Raw genomic sequence first — 27,360 nt, forward strand, 5'->3', positions numbered from 1 at the left:
TTAATATGAAAAATGTTAAAAGACAAAATTTAAAAGTCATGTACATAGATTCAAATCATTAAATTACATAAAGTACAATTTCTGACTTGGCCACATTATTTTCTCAATACTAATGTTATTAAATTAGTTGCTTTATCAAACCTTGCAGATGTCATCACTGTTAGCACGACAATTTACCAAGCTATAGTTAATCGGTGCAGTTTGCTGACCATGGTTTATAGAGAAAGAGAAATGCCAAAGCCCTGTTAAAGTGGTTCTGTTGCAGCTCAAAGAACAAGAGCTTCATGTCTCAGGTAAATGAAAACAGGTAATTCCCCTCCCTTATCAGTAGAAATAGTTGGATAAAGAAAAACTAGACAGTCTATGCACTCACCAGACTCCATAGCTCCTAATGAATAACGGAGAGGTTTATTTACCTTCTTCAAAGTTGGAGAGTGTGGACCATGTATGTGTCCAACTGGAGCTTTTCAGCTACAGTGTCTTCACTCAGAGATAAGCAGTCTCTTCACAACATATTTTTTAAAATATCCTCATGCTCAGTTTTAAGACAGAGCAAATTTAACACGTGGTGCACTCCACATTCTCTTTGCTGCACACATCTTTCCTTGACAAGTTATGAAGAAGTCCCAGCGGGTGGTTCACACTATTTACTGAATGGTGCTGGGAAATACTACACCACTGCTTGTCATCCTGTATTTCTGATTCAGTGACTGCTGCTACAAAATCAAAAGCAAGAATGACAGCACTATTGGGTTGTGTTCGGAGTTCTGTGTGTTTTTTTTTGTGTGTGTGTATGTGTGTTTAACAATGATTTAAGGGCCGGTGCTGTGGCATAACGGGTAAAGCCACCACCTGCAATGCCGGCATCCCACATGTCCTGGGTGCTCCACTTCCCATCCAGTTCTCTGCTATGGCCTGGGCAATCAACTGCTGCTTCCCATGCTCATTAGCACAGAACTGGATCAGAAGTAGAGTAGCTGGAACCTAAACTGAGCATCCCAAGTGGATGCTGAACACACTGCGCCACATTTACTGCCCACTTTGATCCATTTTGAAGTCATTTTTGTATAGTATGAGAGTTAGAGCAAAGCTTAAGTCTTTAAAAAAAAAAAAGATTAAATTTTCTGCAAATCCGATTTTCTCATTAGACTCTATGGAAGAGCTTGCCTTTCTCCAATATATGTTTTTGGCATCTTCACTGACAATCAGTTGGCTGTAGATGCATGGATTTGTTTCTAGCATCTCTCTAATGTTCCATTGATCTATGTAGCAGCACCATGCTGCTTTAGTTAGTATAGTGCTGTAGCATGCATTGAGGCTTGGTATTGTGATGCCCCTGGCTTTTAAATTTTGCTCAGAATTGCATTGGCTATTTGGAGTTTTCTGTGTTTCCATACAATTTTAGGATTTTTTCCCAGTTCTGTGAAGTATGCCATTGGTATTTGGATGGGAATTGCGTTAAATCTGTAAATTATTTGCAGTATTAGGAAAATTTTAACACTATTAATTCTAAGTCTTCTAATTCATGAACATGAGAGGTCCTTCTACTTTTGAATGTCTTCTTCAATATCTTTGATCAGTGTATTGTAAATTTCATTATAGAAATCTTTTACTTCTTGGCTAAATTTGTTTCTAGGTCTTTTTGTTTGTTTATTTATTTGACAGTTATTCTTAGTTTGATTGTTTTCATGATTTCTTTCTCAGTAACATCATTATTAGTGTATAAAAATATTACTAGCCTTTATGTTAATTTTGTATACTGCAACATTTCATGTGTCAATTTTAACAGGCTTTGGATGGAGTCTTTAGGATTTTGTATTTACAGAACCATTTTAGACATAAACATGGATAATTTGACTTTCTGCCATCCTAGTAGTACACCTTTTATTTTTTCTTTTCCCTAGCTACTTGGCTAAAATCTCCAGACTGGTAAGAAGGGACACATTTGCATTACTTTAGATCTTAGAGGAAATGATTTTAAGCTTTCCCCGATTCCATGTGAAGTTGGCTGTAAGTTTGTCATAGATAGCCTTTATCATGATGAGCTATATTCCTCTTATACCTAATTTATTCAGAGTGTTTGTAACCATATGCTCTCATATACAGAAGCTTTAAAAAAAACAATCTAATCATTGAATTGTGATTAGTAGAAAATGGGAAGAGTAGGGGAGGAGAGGTAGGGAATATTGGAAAACAGGTACCAAAATATTTTTAGAGAGAAGAAATAAGCTCTAGTATATCTTCACAATGGGTGACTAGAGATACAAAGAAAAGCACCTGGAGCAGCTGGCAATGTTCTATTTCTTGATTAACATGATAGTCATAAATATAATCACATAAATTTATTAAAATTTTACAATTTGTTATTCTATTTTATACCTTAAACTAAAACTGAAGGGTGTTTTTTTTAAAGATTTTATTTATTAATTTAAGGTAGAGTTGAAGACAGAGACAGAAAGATAGAGAGAAAGGTCTTCCATCTCATGGTTCACTCTCCAAATGGCCACAAAAGCCAGACCTGAGATAGTCAAAGCAAGGGGCCAGGAACTTCTTCCAGGTCTCCCACATGGGTGCAGGAGCCCAAGCACTTGGGCCATCTTCTATTGCTTTCCCAGGATATCGCAGAGAGCTGGATCAGAAGAGGAGCAGCAGGAACATGAACCTCTGCCCATTTGGGATGCCGGCGCCACAGGTGAAGGCTAGCGCCAGCCCCCAGAGGGTTTTTTTTAACAAAGCCATACTAAGCTGATGTAGTCTGTTATATTCATAATGAAGAAAAAGAGCAAATGCCTGGATAGGGCAAAGTGGCACCACTGGACTCAATTTAAGCAAGTGAGAGTCAATAAGGAAAGAATCTACTTCATGTGAAACTGAGTTCTCTGTCACTAACCTTATGTAAATAGGCTTTGCATGAATATTCTCTGGAATCATCTATGCAGACTACTCACGTCTATTTTAGCTTTCAAATTCATGGCCTTTTAATTCTAACACAATCCAAACATGAAGCAAAGAACCCAGTGCATTTGTATACCAAGTACTTCAGATTCTCAAGCCCTTCCCTGGCCCTGAGACTCACTACCTCAGAATGTATGTTTGTGTATGTTTTTTGTGTGTGGAATTCTGTTTGTGTGTTTTAAAGTTATGCAAAAATTTTACAACTTTCCAGTTTACTTCTAGACCTTCATGGTAAAAGCTCTTGTGTCAAAAAGAAGAAGTAGGAGAAAAAAATATATAGACAGAATAATAATGATGTGCCAGTAGGTGGATATAGCGTGTTATTTTTTGAGCTAAATAGGACCAAGCACTGTTTCAAGTACTTTCACCAGTATTAATATGCAAAACCTCCCTTTGAGGAATGTCGGGGCCAGTGGCCCTGGCCCGACATGGCAATATTTTTACTTTTACTTTGCATTTAAAGTACCTGGGATACAAACCTGGTTAAATAGTTGCCCAAGGAAACATAGCTTTTGAGTGGTGCAGCGCAAATTGGATGCCAGGAATTTTGGAGCAGTTGACAACGTGCTCAGGAACTGTACTTGGCTTAGCTGACATCCTACTATGTAAAAACTGGACAATGGACACTCAATAATTAAGTTACATTTTTGTACTGAGAAAAACTACACCTCTTTCTCATATTATTTGATTATCATAGATCTTTATTTGTTATTATAATACTCATATTCAAGCTAAAGTGCTTAAAACAATTATATATTCAAAATAATTTATTTTCATATTATTTTACCAGATAATTTCAACAAACAAAGCTTTTATTGCATGGCCCAGAGACACTATAAGTGTAAAGTACCCTGGGCCTGAAGTACATGATCATGAATTATCTGGTAAAAATATAATTCAGTCATTAAACAGCCCATCTGTTTAATATGATACAATAATCAGAAAGAGTGAGTTTGTTAAAAGTTTTTATCCCTTGTCTGTATTCTTTTACAGTTGAAATGAGGTGATCTTTTTCCATAAAGGATTTTTTATTATTTTTTACTTTTATTTAATGAATATAAATTTCCACTGTATAGCTTATGGATTACAATGGCTTCCCCCTCCCATAACTTCCCTCCCACCCGCAACCCTCCCCTCTCCCGCTCCCTCTCCCCTTCCATTTGCATCAAGATTCATTTTCAATTCTCTTTATATACAGAAGATCAATTTAGTATACATTAAGTAATGATTTCAACAGTTTGCACCCACATAGAAACACAAAGTGAAACATACTGTTTGAGTACTAGTTATAGCATTAAATCACAATGTACAGCACATTAAGGACAGAGATCCCACATGAGGAACAAGTGCACAGTTACTCCTGTTGTTGACCCAACAAATTGACACTCTAGTTTATGGTGCCAGTAACCACCCTAGGCTGTCGTCATGAGTTGCCAAGGCTATGGAAGCCTTCCAAGTTTGCCGACTCTGATCATATTTAGACAAGGTCCTAAAAGACAGGGTGAGGATAGTAATCAATGATCCTAAGAGTGGCATTTACCAGGTTTGAACAATTATACAGCATTAAGTGGGGAAGAGGACCATCAGTACACACAGGTTGGGAGTAGAGCCATTGGTGGTAGAGTAGAGGTTATGATTACAAAGGAATGAGGCCCAAGTGCGCTAGACAGGGTCTAGAACAAAGGACAGAGTCATTATTAGAGGAGCTAAGAAAGGTGCTGTCTAAGCTACAAGTAATTTTTCTGATTGAGAGGCAAATAGAACCTGACAGAAGAGGCTTGATAATAATCTGATGGGCTTTAGGCCTTGTAAGTTAAGAGGCCCAGACCTATCTATCTCTTCACATGAGGTATATCCTAAGGGAGGTGTGAACCTCCTAGGGGAAGGCACTCTGTTGACTTTCATTACTTGGCTGGCCTGGGAGGAGAGCTGGCCAGGTAAAGGCAGGTGGCATCTCTAACAAGAAATTTACAGTTCTGCCTGCAATGTTGCTGACCCTACTTGACCATCCCCTCAGCTGCAGTGGTCACTTTGGAAGTTGGGCTGAGTGAAGGGCTTTTCAGCTTAGAGCCAATAAGATCTGTGGCTCTGACCTGGGCAGGTCCATTTCCAGTGATCCAACTCTTGGCAGAGCTGCCAGGGCTCTTCACAAGCTGACTTCTGCTGAAGCCCAGGATTACCACATTGAAAGCCACTGCAGTGGACTGGCCTGTTGGGTCTCCTTGAGGGCAGATCACTGTACAGATCAGCCATTAATAGGCCTGACACCCATCCATAAAGGATTTCAAAGCAAGCTGAAGATCCACTCATTTAATTGGTACATTCCATGGGAAAGTCAACTCACTGGTTATCTAAGGAATGCTTTGTTGTTTGAATTAGCTACCTGGGCCGGTGCCTCAGCTCAATAGTCTAATCCTCTGCCTTGCGGCGCCGGCACACCGGGTTCTAGTCCGGGTCGGGACACCGATTCTGTCCCGGTTGCCCCTCTTCCAGGCCAGCTCTCTGCTGTGGCCAGGGAGTGCAGTGGAGGATGGCTCAAGTGCTTGGGCTCTGCATCCCATGTGAGACCAGGAGAAGCACCTGGCTCCTGCCATCGGATCAGTGTGGTGCACTGGTCGTAGCGCGCTGGCAGTGGCAGCCATTGGAGGGTGAACCAACGGCAAAAAGGAAGACCTTTCTCTCTGTCTCTCTCTCTCTCACTCTCTCACTGTCCACTCTGCCTGTCAAAAAGAAAAAAGAAAAGAAATGAATTAGCTGCCTGGATAATTCTGCTGAAAGGCCAGGTGAGTAGAAGCTGACACAGAATGTCACTACATGTTTGTGGTGGCCAAATGGCTGAGACAGTAGTTCAGTTTTTAACTCTGCATCAACTCCATGGGACCATTTAGATGATGTAATATCAGTTCTTAAAGGTACTTTAAAAATATATAGCATATGTACATGTAAGCAAATGCATGTACAGATAAGAAATAATAGGAAAACAAACACAAAAAAAGGCAGTAAAGTAAGGATCGCTAGAGTAGATATAAAAGGAACAGTGCATGCAGTGTTGAGGTGATTGAAAAAACAGGAGGAGAAACAAGGTGGTGTTGATTGTGATTGTGATTGCAATGGATGGGATGTGAATATTTGAAAGTGAAGATGGAGAATGATTCTGCTGCCAAAGCCTTGATCTTATACCAGAAAATATTTCATTTACCATTTTTTTGTCAAGCTCAGCTCCTTTGATAAAGGAAACTTTTATCATAATCAGGTGACATTTATGTGATAATTTCAAGGAATAATAACTCCTCAAAGTATCTACCCATTTTAAAAAATTTGATAATTGACTTTATTCCTTTACTACTTAATGAAAATATATAGAACCATGTGTGCTGATGTAACATTTCACCATTTTCAATTATCACAATTCAGTATTGTTGGTTTTAGCATGCTATCAATAGACTCACTTGGGTAAAACTAAACATGAAAAGGTTATGAGAACTGACAGAGGGAAATTCGAGATATCTTCCAAATGTGGAAAGAAGGCAGACAAGTCAGTTCTGGATACTCATGATGCATTTCAGAAATGTTTGTTTCTACCTAAGTCTGACACTTACATTGGTTACCAGGGTGTTATTCCTCAGCCTTTCAAAAGAAGCAATGGAAACAAGCAATGGAAGTTTCGAGACAGACTTCATCCTTCTGGGGTTTTCTGACCAACCACAGTTAGAACATATCATCTCTGTAGTTATCTTCATCTTCTATGTCGTGACTTTGGTAGGAAACACAACCATCATCCTCGTGTCTTATCTGGATGCCCAGCTCCATACTCCCATGTATTTCTTCTTATCCAATCTGTCTTTTCTGGACCTCTGTTATACAACTAGCATTATCCCCCAGATGCTGGTAAATCTATGGGGTCCAAAGAAATCTATTACCTATGGAGGGTGTGTGCTCCAGTTCTTCTTTGCCCTTGCCTGTGCAGCCACAGAATGTCTTCTCTTGGCTGTGATGGCCTATGACCGCTATGCTGCTGTCTGTCAACCTCTTCACTACACAGTAATCATGCACCCTCAGCTATGCCAGAGGATGGTGCTGACTACCTGGATGGGTGGTGTTGGCAGTGCCTTAATTCTTTGTTCCCTGACTTTGAAGTTGCCAAGATGTGGGCACAGGAAAGTGGATAATTTTCTCTGTGAGATGCCAGCCTTGATCAAGATGGCTTGTGTTTATTCAAAAGTAATTGAGATTGTTGCCTCTGTTCTGGGAATAGTATTTCTTTTAATGCCTCTATCACTAATTCTCGTCTCATATGGAGTCATCACTCGTGTTGTAATAAGAATCAGGTCAACCTCAAGGTGGCAAAAGATCCTCAATACATGTGGTTCACACCTCACAGTTGTAACTCTCTTTTATTTACCAGCTATTTATATGTACATGAAGCCACAGCATACCACATCTCAAAATGAAGGGAAATTCCTTACTCTTTTTTACACAATTGTCACTCCCAGCTTAAACCCTCTGATCTACACTTTAAGAAACAAAGATGTTAAAAGTGCAGTAAAGAGACTATTGGGGATTGAAAACTGTTAAGCAAAGTCATATTATATGGAAAAATAAATTAAACTGTAGAGAGTTAAAAAAAATTGGCCTTTATCACCAGAACCTAAATCAATTCACTTATTCAACAACCACTTATTTATTCACCATTCAGAATGTGACTAGGTGCAGTTTCTAACTTTATTTATAAATAATAGAGAAAACAATAAGACACAGATACAAATGCATAAACAAAACACAGTTCATGAATTTGAAACCTTGAAGACTAATCAGAAACCACAGCTAAGTATGTGCAGATACTTCAAATATTCATGGAAAATGAAATCAAAAGATAATGCTAATTTTCAATGAACTTTTTGAAGTACCCTCACAGAATTATGAAATCTAGCAAATCTAATAAAATTATATGTGAAAACTCTTAAATAAATAGTTGCTATTTTCTTGTGGAATTATACTCAACATTGACTTTTTTATTCCCATGCTTTTTACTTTTAAGATAAATGTCATTCCACTTCATTCACGTGATATTGCTATCACATCCTCTCAGGTGGAGAAAATGACCTAACAATACACATTCCATTCTCTGCCTCAAGTATTAACTAGACTTATGGCCAGTGTGCTACAAGTTACATTTCCTAGCCTGGCCTCCACCAACAAAATGTCAATTATGTATACAGCTTCTGGGTTGTCTTCTTAAATTTGAAGGTACTTGCTCTCATCTTCTTCATGCCTCTACCTCTTGGCTGGAATGTAAATTTGGATATTAGATAATATGACCACACAAACAAGAACAAAATCCCAGGAGAGAATGCAGCAGTGCAATGGAAGTACACAGCAATATCTTGGCAGAGCATTCCCTTAACAAATCACTACCACCAGATGATTTCAATAGAAAAGCCACTGTATTCTGCAATATCTCTGTTAAAGTATCTTAGTTCTTACCTTAGTTGGCCTGACAATAAGATTGAGCTTTATCCTGGAGGAAAGCATAGTCCCTAAAAAAATCATCACTTGGCTATTCATCTGCACCCAAATTCTAGGACCCATCCCAATATGACTGTATCAGCAATCTCAAGATTAACTCAGCAACGTGATTTTACTCAGGATGAAGTTTGAGAACCACTGTTGTATGAAATAGGGAGATTTGGGGTGTCTCAATATAGAAAATTAATGTGCTTTCATAGATTTTAATTAATTTCCTTCCTGATAGATATGTAGATACTTATTTCCCAGAGCTTTTAGGTAAATGTCCTAAGTGTAGGGTCAGTCCATGACAAACCTATTTTTTCACCCAATCTAGAGAAATGAGGAAAATAAGAAGCTTTCAGTAAAATTAAATGAGGTCAGAGTAAAAGGTTGCTGCTTACTAAATACAATACTAAAGCCATGGAGAGAGTGAAAGGATTAGAAGGCATTTTCAGTGAGATACTAGCAGAAAAACTCCCAGGTTTGGAGAAAGAAAGAGACATTCAAATACAGGAAGCACAAAGAACCCCCAGTAAACATGACCAGAAGAGATCCTCATCACGACACGTTGTAATCAAACTCACCACAGTGAAACATAAAGAAAAGATTCTAAAATGTGCAAGAGAGAAACGTCAGATTACTCTCAGAGGATCTCCAATTAGACTCACAGCAGACTTCTCATCAGAAACCCTACAGGCTAGGAGGGAATGGTGAGAAATAGCCCAAGGACTAAGAGGAAAAAACTGCCATCCCACAATTCTATATCCTGCAAAGCTCTCATTTGTGAATGAAGGTGAAATAAAGAGCTTTCATAGCAAACAGAAATTCAAAGAATTTGTCACCACTAGTCTGGCCCTGCAAATGATGCTTACAGATGTGTTAAACACAAAAACACAGAAACACGGCCATCAATACAAAAGAAGGGAAAGGAAGAAAATCTCTCAGTAAAAGATCACAGGAAGTTCAAAGCATATATTACAAATATCTTTGGGAAAGAGGCACATTTCTCTGAAGGGAGGAAGGAACCTCCACTGTAATATGGCCTTGACTAAACAAGTTCAGAGTTGGTGAACTCAAGGGGCCTCCACAACCTCAACAGCTCATGGCAAGAGCCTCGGATGATTACTGACGTCATAAATAAGAGTGTCAATTGTTAAATCAACAATGGGAGTCACTGTGCCCCTGCTCCCCACATAGGATCTCTGTCCTTAATGTATTTTACTATGAAAGTTAAAGATAACACTACAAGTAGAACAGCACTCTATATCTTATAATGTTGTGTGGGCACAGTCTGTTGAAACCTTTGCTTAGTTTATACTAAGTTGATCTTCTGTATATAAAGATAATTGAAAATGAAACTTGATGAAGAGTGGGATGGGAGAGGGAGTGGAAGATGGGAGGGCTGCAGGAGGGAGGGAGGTTGGGGGGGAAGCCACAACAATGCAAAAGTTGCACTTTGTGAATTCACATTTACTAAATAAAAAAAAGAAATATCTTTGGAAAAATGGCAGGGCAAAGTCACTACTTATCAATAGTCAAATTGAATGTAAATGGCCTCAACTCTCCAGTTAAAAACACAGACTGGCCAGCGCCACAGCTCACTAGGCTAATCCTCCACCTGCGGCGCTGGCAGCCCAGATTCTAGTCCTGGTCAGCGTGCCAGATTCTGTCCCGGTTGCTCCTCTTCCAGTCCAGCTCTCTGCTGTGGCCTGGGAGTGCAGTGGAGGATGGCCCAGGTCCTTGGGCCCTGCACCCGCATGGAAGACCAGGAGGAAGCACCTGGCTCCTGACTTCAGATAAGCACGGTACACTGGCTGCAGAGCACCACCTTAGCGGCCACTGAGGGGGTGAACCAACGGAAAAAATGGAAGACATTTCTCTCTGTCTCTCTCTCTCTCACTGTCCACTCTGCCTGTCAAAAAAAAAAAACCCACAGGCTGGATAACTGGATTAAAAAACAAAACTGGGCAGAGACAAGATGGTGGAATAGTGAGGATGCACACTGATAGTCTGGGAAAAGATAGGTTGATAAAAGCGGAATTACGTTAATTTCAGGGAAAGGCTCAGGGAAAAAATTGTAGAGGAAATTCTTCTGGATCTAGTGGATGTGACACGGATGACCTGTGGGAGAGCAAGGACACCCACAGCTCCGAAGCCCAACAACGGAGTCTACACATCTGCGCTGGAAGGGGAGGTAAGCTCAGTAACCCGACACTGGGGAAATGGCAGACAGAGCCTAGAGGGAACTAGGCTTGAAGCCCCACTGGGGAAAGTTCACCAGACTAACTACAGGAAAGAGGGGGAAAAAGGAGGGGGACCAGTACGGACGAGTTTCTCTCTGCCCACCTCACAAAGGTGAGCAAGACAAAGAGCAGGCATCATTCTGGACATACGTAAAAGGTGCGTGACCTCAGGGCTGTGAGAGACCTCAGAGCTGCACTCACCCTCACATAAACAGAAAAACCTGACTCTGCGGTGTGTGAAATAACAGGTTAGGACTTAGTAAAAGGGTTGAGCTAATGAACTGAGGCGGTGAAAAAAGAGACGGTGGGTGAGAGAACTCATGGAGGTCACGTGAGTACACTCCAGAGATGCTACAATTTGGTAACCTTGACAACCCGGTGGGAGACTGCAGGAGAAATTGAGCCCACACTAAGGGCAGCACAGATTCTTTGTGTGGTCCATGGGAAAAAGCAGACGAATGATATACACACAGAATCCAGAGACTGGAAGCTAACTACCATCATTTCCACTCAGCTGTGTGGTATTACTTCCGTCCTGAATTTTAAAAATTAATTAATTAATTAAAAAAAGAGAGAGAGATTTATCATGCCTAACCTGGCACACCCTTAACCCTGAAGAACTAAGCAGAGCTCTCTGGCCACACCCATTTCAAGCCTCCAAGGCTCCTCCAACAACAGACAGTCCACTTAAAACAGTTATAGTATAATAAGAAAAAAAAACCATAGTGAGGGAAGAAGAATTCAAAGAATATCTCCAAAATGACAAGCAATAAACAGAGAAACCGAGGGAACAAGATCAATGAAGACATTATGACGACCCCAAATGAACAAAACACCCCAAGCCAAGATTATGAAGATGATGAGATAGAAGAAATGCAAGATACGGATTTCAAAAAAAAATTATGATAAGAACATTTAGAAGTTTTCAAAAGCAAATTCTTGAACTACAGAAATCCTTACTGGACAGGATAGAAAATCGCACTCATGAAAATGAAATCTTAAGGAAACTAGTAGAACAGGAAAGTGTTATAGTGAAGAGAAATCAAAATTAAATGAAGAATCAATAGATCAAATGACAAACACATTAGAGAGCCTTAAAAACAGAGTCATGATGTGAAACAGAAGAGAGAATATCGGACTTAGAAGACAGAGCACAGGAAAGTATACGGTCAAACCAAAGAAAAGAAGAAGAAATCAGAAATCTAAAAAATATTGTTGGGAATTTACAGGATACTATTAAAAAACCCAACATTCGAGTTCTAGGAGTTCCTGAAGGCATGGAGAGAGAGAAAGGATTAGAAGGCCTTTTTAGTGAGATACTAGCAGAGAACTTTTCGGGTTTGGAGAAGGACAGAGACATCCTAGTACAGGAAGCTCATAGAATAAACATGACCAAAAGAGATCCTCATCACGACACGTTGTAATTCACCACAGTGAAACATAAAGAAAAGATTCTAAAATGTGCAAGAGAGAAACGTCAGATTACTCTCAGAGGATCTCCAATTAGACTCACAGCAGACTTCTCATCAGAAACCCTACAGGCTAGGAGGGAATGGCGAGACATAGCCCAGGTACTAAGAGAGAAAAACTGCCAGCCCACAATATTATATCCGGCAAAGCTCTCATTTGTGAATGAAGGTGAAATAAAGACCTTTCACAGCAAACAGAAATTGAAAGAATTTGTTGCCACTCATCCAGCCCTGCAAAAGATGCTTAAAGATGTGTTACACACAGAAACACGGTCATCAATATGAAAGAAGATAAAGGAAGAAAATCTCCCAGTAAAAGTTCACGGGAGTTCAAAGCATCTGTTAGAAAATATCTTTGGCAAATGGCAGGGCAAAGTTACTACTTATCAATAGTCACATTGAATGAAAATGGCATCAACTCTCCAGTTAAAAGACACAGATTGACTGAAGGGGTTAAGGTACAACCCAACTATTTGCTGCTTATAAGAAACACATCTTTCCAACAAAGAGGCAGGCAGAGTAAAAGTGAAAGGCTGGAAAAATATATACCATGCCAAAAGAAATAAAAAAGTGTAGACGTAGTCATATTAATAGCAGACAAAATAAACTTTACCACAAAAACTGTTAGGAGAGACAAAGAGGGGCACTATATAATGACTAAGGGATCAATTCAGCATGAAGATATAATGATTATCAATGTATATGCACCTAATTACAGGGCACCGGTTTATTTAAAAGATTTGTTAAAGGACGTAAAGGGAGACCTAGATTCCAATACAATAGTACTAGGGGACTTCAATACTCCACTCTCAGAAAAGACAGATCAACTGGACAGAAGACCAACAAGGAAACTGTAGATTTAAACGACATTATTGCCCAAATGGATCTAACAGATATCTACAGAACTTTTTATCCTACACAGAAAGAATTTACATTCTTCTCAGCAGTACATGGAACCTTCTCTAGGATTGACCACTTACTAGGCCATAAAGCAAGTCTCAGCAAATTCAAAAGAATTAGAATCATATGATTCAGCTTCTCAGACCATAAAGGAATGAAGTTGGAAATTAGCAACTCAGGAATCCCTAGAGCAAGTGCAAACACATGGAGATTGAACAACATGCTCCAAATGAACGCTGGGTCATAGAAGAAATCAAAAGAGAAATCAAAAATTTTCTGGAAGTAAATGAAGACAACAGCACAACATATCAAAACTTATGGGATACAGCAAAAGCAGTGTTAAGAGGAAAATTTATAGCAATAGGTGTCTACATCAAGAAATTGGAGGAGCGGCAAGATGGCGGAATAGGAAGGGAGCACATCGATAGTTCAGCAAGACACACAGGTTAATAAAAGTGGAGATACTGCAGGGTCAAGGAAGAGTAGGGAAAGAAACAGCAGCGGAAACTCTTCCGGAACTAGTGATTCACAGTGAACCTGCGTGGAGAGCGTGGGAGCCCAAGTTCGGGACACCAGCGGCAGACTCAACGGACCAGCGCTGGAACGTGAGGTGAGACGAACATAAATAGCCCGAGACACCAGCGGGCAAGCAGAAAGAGGAGACTAGAGGGAACGAGGCTTGTAACTCCGTGGGGAAAAGTTCACCAGGCTAACTAGAAGAGAGAGAGGAAAAAAAAAGTGACCGATACGGACACGAGTTTCTCTCTCTCCGCTCACCCCTCAAAGGCGAGCAAGACAAAGAGCAGGCGCTAATAGAATTAAAAAGGCAAGAACAATCCAACATGGGAAGCGGGATACACAGCAGACTCAGAATGGAAGATGCCCTAAATAGCACTCTGGCCTCAGAATCAGCCCTTAAGGCATTCGGATCCAGCTAAAAAGCCCATGAGAGTATTTCAGGCATGGAAAGCCAAGACACTCTGGCAAAAAATAAAATGAAATAATTGAAAGATCTCTGTGAGTGAGATCCCAGCAGAATTAACAGGCCATCAGACAAGAAGGTAACTTTCTCTGAAAGGAGAAGAGAACTTCCACATTGATTTATGGCCTTGTCTAAATAAGGTCGGAGTTTGTGAATTCAAGAGGCTTCCATAGCCTTGGCAGCTCATGAGAAGAGCCTCGGGTGATTACTGATGTCATAAATAAGAGTGTCAATTGTTAACTCAACAACAGGAGTCACTGTGTACTTACTCCACATGTAGGAGTGCAAATTAACAGTAAAGCTAGTATTCAAACAGTATTTTTTATTATTATTAAACTTTTATTTAATGAATATAAATTTCCAAAGTACAGCTTATGGGTTACAATGGGTTCCCCCTCCCAAAACTTCCCTCCCACCCACAACCCTCCCCTTTCCTGCTCCCTCTCCCCTTCCAATCACATCAAGATTCATTTTCAATTCTCTTTATATACAAAAGATCAGTTTAGTATATATTAGGTAAAGATTTCAACAGTTTTCCCCCATATAGCAACACAAAAGTGAAAAAAAAAACTGTTGGAGTACTAGTTATAGCATTAAATAAGAGTGTACAGCACATTAAGACAGAGATCCTACATAATATTTTTTTAAAAAGTTAATTAATTTTCTATGCCATTTCCAATTTAACACCAGGTTGTTTTTTTTCATTTCCAATTATCTTTATATACAGAAGATTGATTCAGTATATAATTAGTAAAGATCTCATCAGTTTGTACCCACGCAGAAACACAAAGTGTAAAAATACTGTTTCAGTACTAGTTATAGCATCACTGCACATTAGACAACACATTAAGGACAGATCCCACATGGGGTGTAAGTACACAGTGACTCCTGTTGCTGCCTTAACAATTTGACACTCCTGTTCATGGCGTCAGTAATCTCCCTAGGCTCTAGTCATGAGTTGCCAGGGCTATGGAAGCCTTTAGAGTTCGCTGACTTTGATCTTATTCCGATAGGGTCATAGTCAAAGTGGAAGTTCTCTCCTCCCTTCAGAGAAAGGTACCTCCTTCTTTGATGGCCCTGTTCTTTCCACTGAGATCTCACTCACAGAGATCTTTCATTTAGGTCTTCTTCTTTTTTTCTTTTCCATGGTTTCTTGGCTTTCCATGCCTACAATACTCTCATGGGCTCTTCAGCCAGATCCGAATGCCTTAAGGGCTGATTCTGAGGCCAGAGTGTTGTTTAGGACATCTGCCATTCTATGAGTCTGCTGTGTATCCCGCTTCCCATGTTGGATCCTTCTCTCCCTTTTTGATTCTATCAGTTAGTATTAGCAGACACTTGTCTTGTTTGTGTGCCACTATGGAAGTCAGTCTGGAGATTCCTCAGAAACCTGAACATAACCCTACCATACAACCCAGACATCCCACTCCTTGGAATTTACACAAAGGAAATTAATTTGGCTAATAAAAAGCCATCTGCACATTAATGTTTATTGCAGCTCAATTCACAATAGCTAAGACCTGGAACCAACCCAAATGCCCATCAACAGTAGACTGGATAAAGAAATTATGGGACGTGTACTCCATAGAATACTATACAGCAGTAAGAAACAATGAAACCCGGTCATTTGCAACAAGATGGAGGAATCTAGAAAACATTATGCTAAGTGAATTAAGCCAGTCCCAAAGAGACAAATATCATTTGTTTTCCCTGATCGGCGACAACTGAGCACCAAAGGGGAAACCTGTTGAAGTGAAATGGACACTAGAAGAAACAATGACCTGATCAGCTCTTGTCCTGAATCTAGATGTACAATGTAATACTTTATCCTTTTTAGTATTTGTTGTTGTTATTGTTGTTGTTCTAGTACTAGTGGTTGAACTCTGTAATTAACACACAATTATTCTTAGGTGTTTAAATTTTAACTGAAAAGTGATCCCTGTTAAATGTGGGAGTGGAAAAAGAGAGGGAGGAGATGTACAATTTGGGACATGCTCCTCGGACTTGCTCCAAATGGTGGAGTTAGAAATGTGCCAGGGGATTCCAATACAATCCCATCAAGGTGGCATGTACCAATGCCATCTCACTAGTCCAAATGATCAATTTCAGTACACAATTGATGGGTCTGATAGGTCTAAGAGTCAAAGGGAACACACAAACAGTATTTTATACATTGTGTGTCTGTGTGGGTGCAAACTGTTGAAATCTTTACTTAGTATATACTAAGTTGATCTTTGGTATATAAAGATAGTTTAAAATGAGTCTTAATGAGGGGTGGGATGAGAGAGGGAGTTGGAAATTGGATGGTTGCAGGTGGGAGGGAGGCTATGGGGGGAAAGCACTATAAACCTAAAGTTGTACCTTCAAAAATTATATTTATTAAATAAAAGTTTAAAAAAAGAATAATCACTTAAATGCAAAGATAAGAAAAATGATCTGGGGCTAGTGCCGTGGCATGGAGGATTAAGCCACTGCCTGCAGTGCTAGCATCCCATATGGGTGCTGGTTTGAATCCCGGCTGCTCCACTTCCAATCCAGTTCTGTGCTATGGCCTGGGAAGGCAGTAGAAGATGGCCCAGGTCCTTGGGCCCATGCACCTGCATGGGACACTCAGAGGAAGCTCCTGGCTCCTGGCTTCAGATCAGCACAGCTCAGAGTATTGCAGCTAATTGGGGAGTGAACAAGCGGGATGGAAGACCTCTCTTTCTGTGTAACTCTGACTTTCAAATAAATAAAATAAATCTTTAAAAAGAACAATGATCCACAAGCAGTAGAAAACAACAAAAATAATGTCAGTAATAATTTCATATATAACAATAATTACATTAAATATACATAATTAAGTTCCGTGATAAAAAGACACAGAGTGGATGGATGAATTTTTTTTATTTTTAAAGCTTTTATTTAATGAATATATTTCCAAAGTACAGCTTATGGATTACAAAGGCTTCCCCCCCCCATAATTTCCCTCCCACCAAAAACCCTCCCCTTTCCCACTCCCTCTCCCCTTCCATTCACATCAAGATTCATTTTCAATTCTCTTTATATACAGAAGATAAGTTTAGTATATATAAAGATTTCAAAAGTTTGCCCTCACATAGCAACACAAAGTGTAACATACTGTTGGAGTACTAGTTATAGCATTAAATAACAGTGTACAGCACATTAATGACAGAGATCCTACATGATATTTTTTTAAAAAGATTGATTAATTTTCTATGTAATTTCCAATTTAACACCAAGTTTTTTTTTTCATTTTCAATTACCTTTATATACAGAAGATCGCTTCAGTATATACTAAGTAAAGATTTCATCAGTTTGAACCCACACATAACCACAAAGTGGTTCTAGTCCCAGTTGAGGTGCTGGATTCTGTCCCAGTTGCTCCTCTTCCAGTCCAGCTCTCTGCTGTGGCCCAGGAAGGCAGTGCAGGATGGCCCAAGTTCTTGGACCCTGCACCTGCATAGGAGACCAGGAGCAAGCACCTGGCTCCTGGCTTTGGATCAGCACAGTGTACCAGCTGTAGTGGCCATTTGTGGGGTGAACCAATGGTAGGAAGACCTTTCTCTCTGTCTCTCTCACACTGTCTAAATCTGCCTGTCAAAAAAAAAAAAGAAAGAAAGAGCTAAAAGGAGAGATAATCTTCAACAAAATAGTAGGGGGTTTCAGATGGTACTTTCAGCAATGGGCAGACAGTCCAAACAGAAAATCAGCAAGAACAGATAAAGGCTTGATAACCAGAATCTACAAAGAAATCAAGAAACTCCATAACAACAAATCAAACAACCCACTTAAGAGACAGGCCAAGGACCTCAATAGACATTTTTCAAAAGAGGAAATCCAAATGGCCAACAGACACATAAAAAAATGTTCAAGATCACTAGCAATCAGAGAAATGCAAATCAAAACCTCAATGGGGGGGGCGGAGCCAAGATGGCGGATAATGAGGACGTGCGCCGTAGTTTGGGAAAATAAAGTTTCATAAAAGTAGAATTACTGTAGCCTCAGGAAAAGACTCAAGAAAAAAACTGCAGAGGAAACGCTTCTGGATCTAGTGGATGTGACACAGAGGACCTACAGGGAGCCCACCGCGTGGAAACCCAACCGCGGGAGACGAGCCACAGAATCTCGCCAGCGTGGTAACGAACAGAAGGTAAGACAAAGACGTCATAAACCCGAGACATTGGGGGGGGAAAGCAGAGGCCTCTCTCTTCACTCATCGAGCAAATAAAGAGCAGGCACCATTTTACATATGTAAAGCACCGCCAACGAGTTCACAAAATCAGTAACTTTGGAACTTTGATGAAACTTGAGAACACATTGAGGGCTGCATAAACTCTTTGTGTGGTCCCAGGGGTAGATCAAATGAATACTCACAGAGGCCAGATTTCAACTACCCTCAATTCCACTCACCTGTGCGGAATTACTTCCCAACTGAGTCAAAAAAAAAAAGAGAGAGAGAGAGAGAGAGAGAGCGATCCAGCAAGGAATAAGGGAGAGAACAATCCGGGTGAGTCGCTTTTTGCACAGCCTTAAACCGGAAGAATCAAGCAGAGCTCTCTGGCCACACCCATCACAGCCCCTAAGGATCCATCAAAGCAGACAGCCCACTTAGAGACATAGAATAACAAGAAAAAAAACACCACAGCAAAAAAAAAAAAAAAAACATAAATTATCTCCAACATGCCAAACAACAAACGTAGAAGCCGAGGTAACAAGAACAAGGAAGACACTATGATGCCTCCAAATGAACAAGACACGCCAATGCAAGATTATGAGGATGAAGAGATAGAGGAATTGCAAGAAGCAGATCTAAAAAAATTGATAAGAACATTAAAAGTTCTCAAAAACAAATTCTTGAACTACAGAAATCCTTAATGGACAAGATAGAAAATCTCTCTCATGAAAATGAAATATTAAGGAGGAATCAAAATGAAATGAAACAACTAGTAGAATATGAAACTGTGATAGTGACGAGAAATCATAATGAAATGAAAAACTCAATAGATCAAATGACAAACACATTAGAGAGCCTTATAAACAGAATGAGTGAAGCAGAAGAGAGAATATCGGAATTAGAAGACAGAGAACAGGAAAGGAAACAGTCAAATCAAAGAAAAGAAGAAGAAATCAGAAATCTAAAAAATATTGTCAGGAATCTACAGGATACTATTAAAAAAACCAACATTTGGGTTCTAGGAGTTCCTGAAGGCATGGAGAGGGAGAAAGGATTAGAAGGCCTTTTTAGTGAGATACTAGCAGAAAATTTCCCAGGTTTGGAGGACAGAGAAATCCTAGTACAGGAAGCTCATAGAACCCCTAATAAACATGACCAAAAGAGATCCTCACCACGACACGTCGTAATCAAACTCACCACAGTGAAACACAAAGAAAAGATCCTAAAATGTGCAAGAGAGAAATGCCAGATTACTCTCTGAGGATCTCCAATTAGATTCACAGCTGACTTCTCATCAGAAACCCTACAAGCTAGAAGAAAATGGCGAGACATAGCCCAGGTACTAAGAGAGAAAAACTGCCAGCCCAGAATATTATATCCTGCAAAGCTCTCATTTGTGAATGAAGGTGAAAGAAAGACCTTTCACAGCAAACAGAAATTGAAAGAATTTGTTGCCACTCATCCAGCCCTGCAAAAGATGCTTAAAGATGTGTTACATACAGAAACACAGAAACACGGTCACCAATATGAAAGAAGGTAAAGGAAGGAAACCTCACAGCAAAAGATCACAGGAGCCTCAAACCATATATTAGAAAAAATCTTTGGCAAATGGCAGGGCAAAGTTACTCCTTCTCAATAGTCACATTGAATGTTAATGGCCTGAACCATCCAGTTAAAAGACACAGATTGGGTGATTGGGTTAAAGAACAAAACCCATCTTTTTGCTGCTTACAAGAAACTCATCTTTCCAACAATGATGCATACAGACTGAAAGTGAAAGGCTGGAAAAAGATATACCATGCCAGCAGAAATGAAAAAAGAGTGGGCGTAGCCATCTTAATATCGGACAACATAAACTTTACCACAAAAACTGTTAGGATAGACAAAGAGGGGCACTATTTAATGATTAAGGGATCCATTCAACAGGAAGATATAACGATTATCAATGTATATGCACCTAATCACAGGGCACCAGCTTATTTAAAAGACTTCTTAAGGGACTTAAATGGATACTAGACCCCAATACAATAGTATTGGGGGACTTCAATACTCCACTCTCAGAGATAGACAGATCAACAGGACAGAAGATCAACAAGGAGACAGTAGATTTCAATAACACTATAGCCCAAATGGATCTAACAGATATCTACAGAACATCTCATCCTACATCTAAAGACTTTACATTCTTCTCAGCAGTACATGGAACCTTCTCTAGGATTGACCACATACTAGGCCATAAAGCAAGTCTCAGCAAATTCAAAAGAATTAGAATCATACCATGCAGCTTCTCAGACCACAAAGGAATGAAGTTGGAAATTAGCAACTCGGGAATCCCTTGAGCATGTGCAAACACATGGAGATTGAACAACATGCTCCTGAGTGAACAATGGGTCATAGAAGAAATTAAAAGAGAAATCAAAAATTTTCTGGAAGTAAATGAGGATAACAGCACAACATACCAAAACCTATGGGATACAGCAAAAGCAGTGTTAAGAGGAAAATTTATAGCAATAGGTGTCTACATCAAGAAATTGGAAAGGCACCAAATAGATGAGCTTTCAAGTCATCTCAAGGATCTAGAAAATCTGCAGCAAACCAAACCCAAACCCAATAGGAGAAGAGAAATAATTAAAATCAAAGAAGAAATCAACAGGATTGAATCCAAAAAAACATTACAAAAAATCAGCCAAACGAGGAGCTGGTTTTTTGAAAAAATAAACAAAATTGACACCCCATTGGCCCAACTAACTAAAAAAATAAAAGATCCAAATCAATAGGATCAGGACGAAAAGGGAAACATAACAACAGACACCACAGAAATAAAAAGAATCATCAGAAATTACTACAAGGACTTGTATGCCAGCAAACAGGGAAATCTATCAGAAATGGACAGATTCTTGGACACATACAACCTACCTAAATTGAGCCAGGAAGACATAGAAAACCCATAACTGACACAGAAATTGAAACAGTAATAAAGGCCCTCCCAACAAAGAAAAGCCCAGGACCAGATGGATTCACTGCTGAGTTCTACCAGACATTTAGAGAAGAACTAACTCCAATTCTTCTCAAACTATTCAAAAAAATTGAAAAGAGGGAATCCTCCCAAACTCTTTCTATGAAGCCAGCATCACCTTAATTCCTAAGCCAGAAAAAGATGCAGCATTGAAAGAGAATTACAGACCAATACCCCTGATGAACATAGATGCAAAAATCCTCAATAAAATTCTGGCCAATAGAATGCAACAACACATCAGAAATATCATCCACCCAGACCAAGTGGGATTTATCCCTGGTATGCAGGGATGGTTCAACGTTCGCAAAACAAACAACGTAATACACTACATTAACAGACTGCAGAAGGAAAACCATATGATTCTCTCAATAGACGCAGAGAAAGCATTTGATAAAATACAACACCCTTTCATGATGAAAACTCTAAGCAAACTGGGTATGGAAGGAACATTCCTCAATACAATCAAAGCAATTTATGAAAAACCCACGGCCAACATCCTATTGAATGGGGAAAAGTTGGAAGCATTTCCGCTGAGATCTGGTACCAGACAGGGATGCCCACTCTCATCACTGCTATTCAATATAGTTCTGGAAGTTTTAGCCAGAGCTATTAGGCAAGAAAAAGAAATTAAAGGGATACAAATTGGGAAGGAAGAACTCAAACTATCCCTCTTTGCAGATGATATGATTCTTTATTTAGGGGATCCAAAGAACTCTACTAAGAGGCTATTGGAACTCATCGAAGAGTTTGGCAAAGTAGCAGGATATAAAATCAATGCACAAAAATCAACAGCCTTTGTATACACAGGCAATGCCACGGCTGAGGAAGAACTTCTAAGATCAATCCCATTCACAATAGCTACAAAAACAATCAAATACCTTGGAATAAACTTAACCAAGGATGTTAAAGATCTCTACGATGAAACCTACAAAACCTTAAAGAAAGAAATAGAAGAGGATACCAAAAAATGGAGAAATCTTCCATGCTCATGGATTGGAAGAATCAATATCATCAAAATGTCTATTCTCCCAAAAGCAATTTATACATTCAATGCAATACCAATCAAGATACCAAAGACATTCTTCTTAGATATGGAAAAAATGATGCTGAAATTCATATGGAGACACAGAAGACCTCGAATAGCCAAAGCAATCCTGTAAAACAAAAACAAAGCCGGAGGCATCACAATACCAGATTTCAGGACATACTACAGGGCAGTAGTTATCAAAACAGCATGGTACTGGTACAGAAACAGATGGATAGACCAATGGAACAGAATAGAAACACCAGAAATCAATCCAAACATCTACAGCCAACTTATATTTGAACAAAGATCCAAATCTAATCCCTGGAGTAAGGACTGTCTATTCAATAAATCGTGCTGGGAAAACTGGATTTCCACGTGCAGAATCTGAAGCAAGATCCCTACCTTTCACCTTACACAAAAATTCACTCAACATGGATTAAAGACTTAAATCTACAACCCGAAACCATCAAATTATTAGAGAGCATTGGAGAAACCCTGCAAGATATAGGTACAGGCAAAGACTTCTTGGAAAAGACCCCAGGAGCACAGGAAGTCAAAACCAAAATTAACATTTGGGATTGCATCAAATTGAGAAGTTTCTGTACTTCAAAAGAAAAGTCAGGAAAGTGAAGAGGCAACCGACAGAATGGGAAAAAATATTTGCAAACTATACTACAGATAAAGGGTTGATAACCAGAATCTACAAAGAAATCAAGAAAATCCACAACAACAGAACAAACAACCCACTGAAGAGATGGGCCAAGGACCTCAATAGACATTTTTCAAAAGACGAAATCCAAATGGCCAACAGACACATGAAAAAATGTTCAAGATCACTAGCAATCAGAGAAATGCAAATCAAAACCACAATGAGGTTTCACCTCACCCCGGTGAGAATGGCTCACATTCAGAAATCTACCAACAATAGATGCTGGAGAGGATGTGGGGAAAAAGGGACACTAACCCACTGTTGGTGGGAATGCAAACTGGTTAAGCCACTATGGAAGTCAGTCTGGAGATTCCTCAGAAACCTGAACATAACCCTACCATACAACCCAGCCATCCCACTCCTTGGAATTTACCCAAAGGAAATTAATCTGGCTAATAAAAAAGCCATCTGCACATTAATGTTTATTGCAGCTCAATTCACAATAGCTAAGACCTGGAACCAACCCAAATGCCCATCAACAGTAGACTGGATAAGAAATTATGGGACATGTACTCCATAGAATACTATACAGTAGTAAGAAACAATGAAACCCGGTCATTTGCAACAAGATGGAGGAATCTGGAAAACATCATGCTGAGTGAATTAAGCCAGTCCCAAAGAGACAAATATCATTTGTTTTCCCTGATCGGCGACAACTAACTGAGCACCAAAGGGCAAACCTGTTGAAGTGAAATGGACACTAGAAGAAACAATGACCTGATCAGCTCTTGTCCTGAATCTAGATGTACAATGTAATACTTTATCCTTTTTAGTATTTGTTGTTGTTGTTGTTCTAGTACTAGTGGTTGAACTCTGTAATTAACACACAATTATTCTTAGGTGTTTAAATTTTAACTGAAAAGTGATCCCTGTTAAATCTAAGAGTGGAAAAAGAGAGGGAGGAGATGTACAATTTGGGACATGCACAATCAGACTTGCCCCACATGATGGAGTTAGAAATGTGCCAGGGGATTCCCATACAATCCCATCAAGGTGGCATGCACCAATGCCATCTCACTAGTCCAAGTGATCAATTTCAGTTCACAACCGATGGCTCTGATGGGTCTAAGAATCAAAGGGATCACACAAACAAGACAAGTGTCTGCTAATACTAACTGATAGAATCAAAAAGGGAGAGAAGGATCCAACATGGGAAGCGGGATACACAGTAGACTCATAGAATGGCAGACGTCCTAAACAACACTCTGGCCTCAGAATCAGCCCTTAAGGCATTCGGATCTGGCTGAAGAGCCCATGAGAGTATTGTAGGCATGGAAAGCCAAGACACTCTGGTGAAGAAAAAGAAAGAAGAAAGAAGAAAGAAGAAAGAGGAAGGAAGAAGGAAGAAGAAGGAAGAAGAAAGAAGAAGGAAGAAGAAAGAAACAGTATTTTTACACTTTGTGGTTATGTGTGGGTTCAAACTGATGAAATCTTTACTTAGTATATACTGAAGCGATCTTCTGTATAAAGATAATTTAAAATGAAAAAAAACTTGGTGTTAAATTGGAAATTACATAGAAAATTAATCAATCTTTTTTAAAAAATATCATGCAGGATCTCTGTCATTAATGTGCTGTACACTGTTATTTAATGTTATAACTAGTACTCCAACAGTATTTTTTCACTTTGTGTTGCTATGTGGGGGCAAACTGTTGAAATCTTTACTTGATATATACTAAACTGATTTTCTGTATATAAAGAGAATTGAAAATGAATCTTGATGTGAATGGAAGGGAAGAGGGAGTGGGAGAGCGGAGGGTTGTGGGTGGGAGGGAAGTTATGGGGGGGAAGCCATTGTAATCCATAAGCTGTACTTTGGAAATTTATATTCATTAAATTAAAAAAAGGTAAAAAAAAAAGAGAGAGAGAATTAGAGTGAGACCAGACAGTGCATTTTAAGACATGCTGAGTTGGGAAGCAGTTCACACAGCAGACTCATGGAATGACAATCAGTTTACATAGCATAGTGACCTCAGAATGAGCCCTTAAAGCATTCTTGTATGGTTGAAAAGCCCATGAAAACATTTCAGGCATTGAATTCTAAGACAATGTGGCAAAAATAAAAAAAGTCCTACTTGAAGGATTGCCGTGAATGATACCCCAGTGGAAAGAAGGAGCCATAAAAGAAGAATGTAGTTTTCTTTTAAGGGAAGGCAAAACTTCCATTTTGCCTTTGGCTTTGCCTAAATACTGACAAAGACTGTGGTCTCAAAGGGCTTCCTTAGCCTGGGCAACTCATGGCAAGAGTCTTGGGTGATCACTGACGTCATATATAAGAGATTTAATTGTTAAATTACAGCAGGAGTCGCTGTGCACTTACTCCCCATGCAAGACCTCGCTCCTAAATGAGTCATAGTATGTGATATACCTATAAAATTTGTTCTCAGTTTTTTTTTAAATATTTAATGTATGTGTCTGTGTGCAAATAGTTGAAATCTTTACTTAGTACAGAGCTGGTCTTCTGTGTATAAAATTTATTGAAAATGAATCCTAATGGAGAATGGGACTGTGAATGGGAGAGGGAGGAGGAAAAGGGGAGGGAGTAGAGGTGGGAGAGTGGATATAGTGGGACGAATCACTCTATTCTTAAAGATGTACTCATGAAATTTATACTAACTAAATAAAATGTTTCTAAAAAAAATATCATGTAGGATCTCTGTCATTAATGTGCTGTACACTGTTATTTAATGCTATAACTAGTACTCCAACAGTATTTTTTCACTTTGTGTTGCTATGTGGGGGCAAACTGTTGAAATCTTTACTTGATATATACTAAACTGATCTTCTGTATATAAAGAGAATTGAAAATGAATCTTGATGTGAATGGAAGGGGAGAGGGAGTGGGAAAGGGGAGGGTTGTGGTGGGAGGGAAGTTATGTGGAGGGAAGCCATTGTAATCCATAAGCTGTACTTTGGAAATTTATATTCATTAAATAAAAGTTTTTTAAAAAAAGCAAATATATATTATAAAAATTTTAAATTTATATTTGATAATCTGAATTATGTATATACATGAATGAATAATTACATAATAAAAAAGAAAATCAGCAAGAAAACATTAGACTTAAACTCTACTCTAGCTAAAATTATTTAACCTATACAAAGGACATTCCATTTAACAGCTAAATATAGTTTTTTAACTTCTCATAAAACAATCTTCAAAATAAATCATATATGGGATTCAAAACAAGTACTAACATATTTGAGAAAACTAAAATCATATCAAGCATCTTTTCTGATGGCAAAGTGTAATCCTAGAAATCACTAACAGGAAGAGCTTCAGGAAATTCAGAAATACATGGAAATTATTCAACATGCCTTCTGGCAATCAATGTGTTCTTGAAAATGTAATGGGAGGCTGGCATTGTGATGAAGTAGGTTAAGCCACCACCCACAATGCCAATAGCCCACGTGAGCCCCAGTCCAAGGCCCAGCGGCTCCACTTCCAATCTACCTCCTTGCTAATGTGCCTAGAAGAGCAGAGAGGATGGCCCACATGTTCTCCCCACTTATGTGGGAACTAGAAAAAAAATCATCTCAATCTGAACACAGACTCCTGGTTACTAGAGGTCAGGAAGGTAGGGACAGAAGGAGTTTGATTTAAAATATAAATGGGTGTGTGTGCCATTCATATTATATCATATTAGAATAAGATGTGAATTATAGGGGAAGGTGGGCATGGTAAGTGGGGGAATTTTTTGTATTACCTCGCAATTTTTCATTTGTAAATTTAAAAGTGTTCTTGAATAGTAAGTTAAAATATAAATAAATGAAATTAGTATAAAACAAAAAAAATAGCAAATCATATCCAACAGCACATGATAATATCAGTGGAGATTTATCCCAGGGATGCAAGAGTGGTTCAACATATGCAAACCTATAAATGTGACACAACACACCACCACATCAATGTAAGGAAAAACAAAACAATACGTCATCCCAGATAGATGCAGGAAAGTCATTGATAAAATTCAACATCCATAAAAAGAAAAATTCAACATCCATTCATGGTAAAAAAAAAAAAAAACTATGATTAAATTAAGGATAGGAAAAAAAAAATGTGCTAGACACAGGAAAGGCCACATGTAACAAGTCAACAGCCGATATATTCAAGGGAGAGAAGCTGAGGTGCCAGAGCTGTGACAAAGCAGGTTAAATCCCCATCTGCAGCACCAGCCTCCCATGTGAGCTCTAGTTTGTGCCCCAGCTGCTGCTCTTCTGATCCAGCTCTCTGCCATGGCCTGGGAAAGTAGTAGAAGATGGCCCAAGTCCTTGGGCACCTGAAACCACGTGGAGACCCAGAAGAAGCTCTTGGCTCCTGGCTTTGGATCGGTCCAGCTCTGGCCATTGTGACCATTTAGAGAGTAAACCAGT

General features: G+C 39.2%; 1 protein-coding gene across 1 annotated transcript; it reads left to right on the forward strand.

The window, feature by feature from the left end:
• Positions 1–6,597: 6,597 nt before the first annotated feature.
• On the forward strand, positions 6,598–13,007 carry LOC133756752 (putative olfactory receptor 2W6; the record flags this gene model as incomplete). Its single annotated transcript, XM_062187348.1, has 2 exons — positions 6,598–7,508; positions 12,983–13,007. Coding segments are annotated over exons 1-2 (936 nt in total), but the record flags the coding sequence as incomplete, so codon positions are not given.
• Positions 13,008–27,360: the final 14,353 nt, after the last annotated feature.

This window comes from Lepus europaeus, chromosome 3, assembly GCF_033115175.1.
Source record: "Lepus europaeus isolate LE1 chromosome 3, mLepTim1.pri, whole genome shotgun sequence".
NCBI classification, from domain to species: Eukaryota; Metazoa; Chordata; class Mammalia; order Lagomorpha; family Leporidae; genus Lepus; species Lepus europaeus.